The sequence below is a fragment of the Elephas maximus genome, chromosome 7, assembly GCF_024166365.1.
Source record: "Elephas maximus indicus isolate mEleMax1 chromosome 7, mEleMax1 primary haplotype, whole genome shotgun sequence".
Classification (NCBI taxonomy): domain Eukaryota; kingdom Metazoa; phylum Chordata; class Mammalia; order Proboscidea; family Elephantidae; genus Elephas; species Elephas maximus.
Window position 1 is genome coordinate 110,215,050 of NC_064825.1, and position 10,720 is coordinate 110,225,769.

Below are 10,720 nucleotides of genomic sequence, written 5' to 3' on the forward strand. Positions count from 1 at the left end.
TGTGTCTTTTCATTGTTGTTTTTGTAATTTGACTGGATTTTTTTAGCACTCCTTCTTTTCTACAATAAAAGCTGCTCCAGAGTCATCTGGTATATTTCCTGCCCTAGGCATAGAGTTAGCCGTTTCTTCAAAGAGTTCTTGATTGGAAACTGACATTAGAAACAAAGATCTGGGAACTAGCTGTGCTCATTGCTACTGAAATGTCGTTGCTTCTAGGCCATCTCAGCTGATAGAGCTGATAGAGCAAGGAAATATCTGTGTGTATATTAACTTGTGTGTATATATATTTATACATTATTTATATATATATACATATATAAATCCACTGCCATTGAGTAGATTCTGACTTATAGTTACCCTATAGGACAATGTGGAACTTCCCCATAAGTTTTCCAAGGAGTTGCTGGTGGATTTGAACTGCTGACATTTTTGGTTTGCAACCGAACTCTTAACCATTGCACTACCAGAGCCCCTGTGTAAATACACGTGTGTATGAATATTTCCATATGTAACCATCAATATCTATATTAAACTAAACATTAGCTCATACTGATATCTCTAACTGTATTAGCATATATATTATAGCAGTATTTTTTCATTATAACTGAAAAGTGAAAACAACTCATATGTTCATCAATTGAGTACATAAAATATGGTTTACCTATATTATGGAATATTATTCAGCAATAAAAAGGGATGAAATACTGAAAAATACTACAAAATGGATGAACCTAAAAAAAAAAAAGAATACCAAGTCAAAGAAACCACTCACACATATGTACACACACACAAAACATTTGTGTTCCATTTTTATGAACTGTCCGGAGTAGGCTAATCTAAAAAGACAGAAAGTAGATTACCTATAGCTGAGGAGGGAAGGGTGGTAGAAAGGATGAGTTGTAGCTCCAAATGAGTATGAGGTTCCTTTTCGGAGTGATGAAATATTTTAAAATTAGACCATAGTGAAAGTTTCACAAGTCTGTTTTAATGAGTATATTTTATTCTATATGATTTATATCTCAAAAAATTGTGGAAAAAAACTAGATACGTAATCCAGTTATAGGATTATAAATTCAAGATATTTAAATTTAAATTTGATTTGCAAGTAAACACCCATAGTAACTATTCTTTTCCCTTTGAATTGCACACATTGTAGCAATGGTGCAAAACATAGTTCCATAGATTGTGAATAGCATTTTTACATAATTCAACAAGTTTACCTTATAATACAGGTTTACCTAAAAATAGAATTTGATGGATATTTTGGCATGATTTCATCTATCGAACATCTTTTTTCTTTCTCTCTGTCTATGTATATCTCTACCTAATTACCTACCTACCTATCTAGCTGTTATGGATTGAATTATGTTCCCCCAAAATGTATATCAATTTTGCTAGGCCTTGATTCCCAGTATTGTGTGATTGTCCACCATTTTGTCATCTGATGTGATTTTCCTATATGTTGTAAATCCTAACTCAATAACCTTAATGAGGTGGGATGAGCGGCAGTTATGTTCGTGAGGTAGAGCTCAATCTACAAGATTAGATTGTGTCTTAAGTCAATCTCTTCTGAGATATAAAAGAAAGAAGCAAGCAGAGAGACAGGGAACCTCATACCACCAAGAAAACAGCACTGGGGTTCCAGCGCAGAGAAGCTCCTAGACCAAGGGAAGATTGATGACAAGAACCATTCACCATAGCCAATAGAGAGGAAAGCCTTCCCCCAGAGCTGACACCCTGAATTCAGACATCCAGCCTACTAGACTGTGAGAGAATAAATTTCTCTTTGTTAAAGCCATACCTTTGTGGTATTTTTGTTATAGCAACACTAGATAACTAAGCCACTATCTGTCATCTATTGTCCATCATCATATTCATTTATTTTAGTAGATTTAAACCGGTGTCTTACTGAATAGAGGGAAACCTATAGACATGTCCACAAAGATCAGGAACAAGATCTCTGCTGTGCTGACCCTACTTAGAAGGGTCTTACTTTTTCTAACACTCTAGAATTCCCATACAAGTTCACAGACTCCTGCACCTTTTCACGAGTAGGTGATCTCCTTCCCAGGCCAAGCAGTGTACGTGGAGATCTGATTTGTACTTTGGAGTTTTGAGCAATGTTGTTGATCAGCTCACACCATGCATCAACGTAGTTGATAGAGCTGGTTCTTAAGGAAAATTAGCATGAGCTTATGAAGCAACAGCTTTGAGTACAGATATTGAATCCCAAGCTCACAGCTGTGTGGAATTGATAGCATTCCTCCAAAATGTCTTTTTGAAACTATTTAAAGAGATTTCTCCTGAGATACACCATACTCTACCCCAGTCTATTATTAAGCCTTGAAAGAAGTTTATATGCTTTTAATATTAACAGACATTGGAATAAATATCATCCAAATTTGCCTTACATAATTAAGAAGTTAAGAATAAGAAACTATATGAAAAGCAGAAAGAAAAAAAAATCATAGGAGAAAATCAGATATATGATAAGGTTTTTAAAATTATACATTTGATTTTGTCCCATGCAACTACAATAAGGCGATGATACTTGATTCAGTTGAGGATGAGAAAGGGCACCTACTTAGGCTTTTAAATGTTCCGAAAGGAGGTGATGCACAAGATAAAGAGCAAAGAGATATCCATGAACTATCCCACATGAATTCTTTCTCCTCCAGCCTTCTCATACCATTTCTCTGCTACTATTTTGTGATATCTTCTCTGAATATAAACATCAATGTCATTGTCAAAGGTATCACTTTTCTTAGCAGGAGAATGGCTCCATCTTCAAATTTTTGCTGCACTTCAGAGGCCAGAGATGAATCATTTCAAATGTACAGTGAATATTAGTGTCCAGTTTTATGTCTGTCTTCAGGGAGGGTAGGCATGGGAGAGACATTACAATAGCTAGATTTCTAATCAAGATTCTGGGGTACACTGCATGAATAAAAGGGTCTAACCCAGTAGCTGGATTCAGGGAACAACTTGAAGCAAGGACTCATATACAACATAGGATTCTATCTCCTTGTCTTATCTCTGCTATTGAATGTGCATCTTTTTTAATTATCCTCTATGTCCCTAAAGTTCTACCATAGCTAATACAGGAGGAGACATGGCCAGTAATTCCCAAGCTTAAAAAATTATAACTACAATCTTAGCATTTATTCAAACAGCCACAGGGAAGTGCTCTGACTGGACCATGTTGGGTATTGCCATACTAATCATCTCTGGCCAGGCGTAAGCAGACACGTATTATATAGGGACTACGTGCAAAATGGAGACCTAGTGGCTCAGTGGTTAAGAACTATGCCTGCTAACCAAAAGGCCAGCAGTTCAAACCTACCAGCCGCTCCTTGGAAACCCTGTGGAGCAGCTGTTCTCTGTCCTATAGGGTTGCTATGAGTTGGAATGGACTTGAATGCAATGGGTTATCTGCAAAGTAGAAGTGAGTAAAGAAAAATTCTTAGTGCATGTAGCAGTGAAGTAGAAAAAGTAATGTACCCATAGTGATTATGTTAAGCTAAACTGAGGAATAGGAAAGTCATAATATTCCAAGGTTTGGAAACTTTAAAGGAGAATAGTCATGGACGTGGATTCCAGTTTTAGTGTGAAGCTCCACTTTAAGCAATTATTCAGGAAGAGGCCACTTTGCCATTTCCCTCTTAATTTCCATGATTGTTAGTCACCACTGTGTCAGCCATACAAACTGGGAAGAAGTGGAAGTCCAGGAGAAGATGTCCTCTCACACATCATCTCTCTCTTCTACCTCACTGACAAGATTGATGTCACATGACCATTCAGCCAGTCTCTTAATGACAAGCTACAATAAATAGAACTAAGGGTCAAAAGAGAAGCTACATTGGAGGGTTATAGAAATATTTGTGTCAGCCTGGGGGAATAAAGAAAACCCTGGTGGCATAGTGGTTAAGAGCCATGGCTGCTAACCAAAAGGTCACTATTTGGATCCAGCAGGTGCTCCTTGTAAACTTTATGGGGCAGTTCTACTCTGTTCTGTAGGGTTGCTATGAGTCAGAATCAACTCGAACCAGTGGGTTTGTTTGTCTGTTTGTTTTGGTTTTGGGAGAATAAAGCCATAAAAAGATGTGGCAGTCTTCTTTCATAAAGATTACAGCCTTGGAAATCCTGTAGGGTAGTTCTAGTCTGTCCTATAGGGCATCAATGAGTTGGAATGGACACTATGGCATTGATTTGGCTTTTGATTTGGGGAGAATAAAGGGTTACTTTTCACAGGAGGGAAACCCTGGTGGCATAGTGGTTAAGAGCTACCGCTGCTAACCAAAAGGTCAGCAGTTCAAATACACCAGGTGCTCCTTGGAAACTCTATGGAACAGTTCTACTCTGTCCTATAGGATCACTACAAGTCGGAAACGCTTCGGTGGCAATGGGTTTTTTGTTTGATTTTTTATAGGAGGTGACATTCTAGATGATTCTAAAAGATGAACAAGAGCTTTCCAGGCGGACACTGTGACTAAACTACAGGGCATAAGAAGGCTTTCTGATCATTTCAAATTTAGCATCCTCAGATTTAGTATTCACAAAATACTGTCTGACTACCACTTGACTCTATTTCATAAATTCACTCTAAGATTGGGAATGTCTTATGCAGTTTTTCCCATTAATTATTTTACTCTCTAAAGATGGAACAGGTGTGAAAAAATTAGAAGAGTGGTCCTGAGGTTAGTACTCCTCAGACTGTATTCCATAGAGAAACTTCACTGCTGCAATAACCCGGTCAGAGACAGCATGGGTTCTTTTGCAAATAACCTGACAGATCATTGAGTTTAAAAGTGCAACATAGCATAGGAAACAGCTGCCTCACAATGAATAATGGGCTCTTTCCCACCTAAAGGGCACTGACTGATTTAAAAGTGAAGGATATGCTTCAGGGGAAAATGAAAATGAATTTGTTGCTTGAATAATCTAAACTCAAAGAGCTATACTATTTAAGCCTCTTTAAAGGACAAAAAAAAAAAGTATAAGGTGATTCCTCTCCAAAATAAAAAGGTGAGCAGTAATTCCCCGCCCCGCCCCCCCTGCCTGGCTTCTTTTATTGTAGTGTTTTGTTTTTTAATCTCAAGAATCAAAAGCCTTCAAGGAAACTAGTTTCCAGGAATTGGATTCATTTACGAAATGAGTCTTTTGAACTTAGAATGTACAAACAGTACCAATGACAGTGTCTTAATTTTTATAATAGTAAATGATATATAAAATGGACATGCAATCACCGTATTATTATGAAGAGTTTTATATTTCTTAAAGTTTTATTACTATTATTAGAGCAGCAAATACAAAATAATATTTTCTATTGAATTTTCTGTAAAACCTGTTGAGTTTTGGTTAAGAATAGGACTGACACGCTGCTGAGTTGAAGTAAGTTAGGTTATGCACTAGTTTCTCAACATTGTTCATGTTATTTTACTCTTTTATGCCTCTGGCTCCACATGTAAAATGTGAATTATAATAATACCTAGTTTATTCAGAATGCATTAAGTGAGCTAATAAAGTCATTAATGTGGTGTTCAGGACATAATAAATGTTCAAAAATTATCAGCAAAAAAAGTAAGTTTTAACTAATCAGTCTTCTCCACTCTTCCCTATATCTCCATGATGTTGCTGTTCTTTGTTGCCATCAGGTTGATTCTAGCTCATGGAGAACGCATGTGCACAGAGTAGAACTCGCTCCACAAGGTTTTCAAATCTGTGAGCTTTCAGAAACAGATTGTCAGGCCTGTCTTCCGAGGTGCCTCTGGGTAGATTTGAACTGCCAATCTTTTGGCTAATAGTTGAGTGCTTAATCATTTGCCCCACCCAGGGACTCCCAGCTCCATGTTGTCCCTGTTAAAGCAGAAAAAGTTGCAAAGGAAGATGGTTCCTTGATGGAAGAGAACCTCTTTTCAGTAAAGATATGGAGACAACTGAAGTTACTTATATTTCTATAGCAATGTCTTTTCCTGTATGCCCAAATTACAAGAGGCTGGCACAAAGGATATTAAAAAGAAAAATAACCCAGTAAGTTAAAGTGATTTTTTTATCCAGGCATTGCTGCTGGCTTATGATCACACAGAGGAGAATAAAATCTACTAATTATCAGTTCAGTGTTCTTGCTAAAACACTGACCTATACATACTCTCCTCTCCTAGACTGAAAAAAGAATATTCCAGGGCAGGAGAAAAGATGGGCAAAGTTTGAAAGGAAAGAAAAAGGGTATAAATTAAAATGGCCATGATAAATACAATAAACTGTGGTAATGATCATAATAACCATATCTAATAGAACAACAACTGATTGTTTTGAGTCAAACATTTAACATATATTATGCTACTTACTCTTCAAAACAACTCCCTGAATTACATATTATTACTATTGTATATATATTTTTTCAAATAAGAACAGTAAGCTCTGGTAATTTAACTAAAGACATATCACCATAACACTTGTTTTCTCCATTTTAAGTCACTCAGTGTCCAGTTATTTGGGTAGCGAGGTCCTGAGTCTAGGTTACATGGAACAAGATTGCTGAGATAAGTGGAAATTCTTCATTCTTTCATTTGCCATCCCGGAAATATTTATAAAGCACCTGCCTGTGTAAGTATCTGTATTAGAATACAAAAATGAGAAAGGGATGAGGGCATTATTTTCCTTTCAAAATATTCTGTTCTCTTTTCTTGAAAGTAGAAATAACAGTAGTTCCGTGATACCTTTAGATCTCACAAAGTCTCAGATTAGATGTGACTTCCTTCTGTAACACCTTGTACTTTTCTCTGCATAGACTGTACATTCTGTTGTAATACATGATTTACATGTCTAACTTCACTATTAGTCCCAAATCTCTGTAAAGACAGAAACTGAACCCATACATGTATATATATATATATATATATTTTTTTTAATTTTTACTGTGTATTTTACACACGGTGTGGACCATAAGTAAAGTACAATATATACTACAAAATATATATTGGTTTACTGTCTTAAACATTCATCCAAACATAACTGGGATGTTGAAAGTCACATGCTTTATAGTTCCAGTTGTTTTAAAGCTAGTTTTCATAACGTATAACTTCTAGAGAAAAAAAAAAAAAGTACAGGAAAGGTGATGTAAAATTTTGAGGAGATGTAAAATGGCAAAATAACTACAAGGAGTTTGAGGAGAAAAAAATAGTAAAAGAGAGAGAGACCAGGAAGGCAAAGATAGGATACCAAACAAAAAAACCAAACCCGGTGCCGTCGAGTCGATTCCGACTCAATTCGACCCTATAGGACAGAGTAGAACTGCCCCATAGAGTTTCCAAGGAGCACCTGGTGACCCTTTGGTTAGCAGTCATAGCACTCAACCACTAGGACACCAGGGTTTCCAAAAGACAGGATAAAAAAAAAAAGATAGGATAGAGATGGCAAAATGGGAGTTTATGGCATGCCCTTGGTCTCAGTTTATAGAATGTTTTATTTTAACCTGAAACTTTCTAGGTCCTGGATCTTTCGCCTTGACATGTCTGATCTGTTAGTAGAGAATCTAGTAGACATATTTTATCTTTAGGGTGTGTTGTGAAAAATAAAAGTCAGAGTGGAGGATTAATTTAACTAAGAAGGAAGGAGCTACTGATAGTGAGAAGTAAGAAACTAAAAGTAGAAGCTATAAATTGTCTAAGTTGTTTGCAATATGTGAGAGGGAAGGGGAGCTTGGAGTCTTAAAAGAAGAGAAATTATATCCTATATAAAATGAAGAAGAATTTGGAATCTGGGAAATAGAGAGGAGAGTTCAAAACTCATGACAGTGTAGATTTTGAAGTATGTCACAATCTGTGATAAAGGTCACAGGTTAGCATTAGTGAGAGAAACAAAGTTTGGATGGATATTCTGCAAAGGAATGTCCAAGATCAAATATAGTAGAGGAGAGGCTGAATTTCTTTGGGATAAAAATGCTTAATTCTTGTAGAAGCTGGTTAGGATCACCCTACACTGCAGGTAACACTGTATTTTCTAATTATTATTTAGAAACAGATGTTTATTTATATTTGTTGTTGTAGTTGAAAGTTGCCTTCAAGTTGATTCCCTCTCATGGCAACTCCAGGTATACAGAGCAGAACCGTGGTCCACAGGGTTTTCAAGGCCGTGATCATTCAAAAGCTGATCACCAGGCCTATCTTCTGAGACGCCTCTGGATGGGTTTGACGGCCCATCTTTTGGCTACTAGTCAAGGGTTTAACTGTTCGCACCACCCAGGGACTCTTTATTTATATTTAGAAATGGAAAAAGAAAAAGTACAAAAGGAAGATTTCACTTTTTGTCTGGTGTCAGGTCAGAACTCCATGATTAAATTCTTCTTTCACACAATTTTCTTCTTTTCTTTGTTTAATAACTCTGTAAAGTCTTAAAATTACCTAATTATCCCTTGAGGGCCTAAAATTCAGACTCTAACTTTAATTGTTAAAATTTGTAGCTGCCACGGTATGGTTGAGAATATAGTATAACAAAATCTTATTTATTTTATCTTGTATTTCAAACGTTAAGTGATGGTGTGATTTGATATGGTGCATTGTTTTTCATACAAATTTGTATTGTATACTAAGTGATAAATATTTATATTATAGGGGAAAGGGAGTATTTACGATTTTTGTGATCACTAATTAGGTCTCTTTCCTAGGCAGTGAATGACCCCAGATGGACTAAATCAGACGTGAAATTGGAGTCATACTGGCTACCTTGATATTTGGTTATCTGAGATGCAGCTCACTGGGGAAGCATCACAGCAAAAATGGAGGAATAATATGAAAGAGATTGTAAATGAGAAAGTGTAACGCAGAGACAAAAACAAAACAAAAAAACAATTGAAAATTAAATAGACACAAAAAAGACAGGAAAGAGAAACCTTTCTCATTAAGAGTATGTCACTTGTAAACTAAGGCAGATCTTATCCAGAGTATAGGAAATCTGATGTGTTTTGGTATTTTGTATTGTTGTCTATTTTGCTGTGATTTATTTTTCACAGGTTCAAAGTATTTATTATGAGCAGGAAGAATAGAGTTTAAGATAATTTTCTGTTTTCACATCCTGGAATTTTAGGATATAGAATTTGAACTCTATTACTAAAACAGCTTATCCTATCAACCCACAAAACCTGAATGTCCATCCTATGATAAAAAATAGGGGACTTGAAATCATTGGTTCAAGACGTGCCATTTTGCAGCTGGGTCCAGAGGATTAAAGTGACTTCTACACCTTGAAATCATTTTGTTTACAGATGGAATTCATAAGACAAAAAGAGCAGGGGAATCTCACCACTTTGGTAGAATTCATCCTGCTTGGCTTTGCTGATGTTCCTGGCCTCCAGAGATTTCTTTTTGGGGTGTTTTTGATAATCTATATGATTATCCTGATTGGAAATAGCCTCATTATCATAATAACCAAGGTGGATCCTTCCCTCCAGACCCCCATGTATTTTTTCCTTGGGAACTTTTCCTCCTTGGAAATATGTTATGTGTCAGTCACTGTCCCCAGATTGTTAGCAGACCTTTGTCGACAGAATAGAAATATTTCCTTTCTGGCCTGTGCCACTCAAATGTATTTCTTTCTGGTCCTGGGGGCCACTGAGTGCTTCTTTCTGACTGCAATGGCCTATGACAGGTATGTGGCCATTTGTAACCCATTACTCTACCCTCTCATCATGAACACCCAACTGTGTATCCAATTGGCAGCTGGCTGTTGGATAAGTGGAATTCCAGTACACATAGGGTTCACCTATCTGATTTTCTCCCTACCCTTCTGTGGACCTAACCAGCTAGATCACTTTTTCTGTGACATACCTCCAGTGCTTAAACTAGCCTGTGGGGACACATTTATGATTGAGATGTTGATTTATGTGGTTGCTGTTCTAGTTGTCACTATACCTTTTATGCTGATACTTTGGTCTTATGTCCAAATAATCTCAACCATCCTGAAGCTGCCATCAGCAACAGGGCAAGCCAAGGCCTTCTCCACTTGTTCTTCCCACCTTATGGTGGTGGCTTTATTCTTTGGATCAGGCATTATTACATACATGAGACCAAAGTCTAGTCATTCAGTAGGAGTAGACAAAGTCCTTTCTCTTTTTTACACCTTTGTGACACCTATGTTTAACCCCATGATATATTGTTTGAGGAACAAAGACGTCATGGTAGCAATGAGAAAATTTCTATCAAAATGGATTGTGTTATGATTCAAACATATGACTTTTAAAATCTGTTTTCTTATTTGTTATAGTCTCCATATATTAACTTTGGTTCTTTCTCTGATATTCTAAGAAATCTTAATTACTGTCAATAAATTATCTCATATATATATATTTTTATCTCATCATAAAATCAACTCTGCTTTTCTTTTCAGACAGTAATCAATCCCAATTTTTAATATGTTCTTATGCTCAATCCAAGATATTGAAGTATCTGTATACCACATTGGAATCCTCAAAGATCATGCTTGGTGTTATTGTTTATAAGATTCTAGAATATTGCCTACATTTTCTTCATCACTAAAAAAAATGTTTATTCATCTTTATATCTCCATAGCCCAACATATTTTCTGGAATATGATAGGCATTTAATTAATTTGGTTAGATTGAAATGATGAGTGTTAGCAAAGTTCTTATTTTTAGTGTTTTATCCCCTCATGATCAGTAATTGCATTATAAGCAGGTAAGTTCAGGTAAAGAAGAGAAGGAGGA

General features: G+C 36.2%; 1 protein-coding gene across 1 annotated transcript; it reads left to right on the top strand.

Moving 5' to 3' along the window:
* The first annotated feature begins 8,744 nt into the window (after positions 1-8,744).
* LOC126080331 (olfactory receptor 10AG1-like) lies at positions 8,745-10,216 on the top strand. Its single transcript, XM_049891583.1, has 2 exons — positions 8,745-8,815; positions 9,229-10,216. The coding sequence occupies exons 1-2, from the start codon at positions 8,745-8,747 to the stop codon at positions 10,214-10,216; spliced, it is 1,059 nt and encodes a 352-aa protein (XP_049747540.1).
* The last annotated feature ends 504 nt before the right edge of the window (positions 10,217-10,720 follow it).

Excerpts from the sequence above, each read along its gene's own strand:
- LOC126080331 (XM_049891583.1), top strand. The coding sequence starts at position 8,745 with ATGCAGCTCACTGGGGAAGCATCACAGCAAAAATGGAGGAATAATATG. Across the intron at positions 8,816-9,228 it reads GAGATTGTAAATGAGAAAGT|TGACTTCTACACCTTGAAAT; the intron begins GTAACGCAGAGA and ends AGAGGATTAAAG.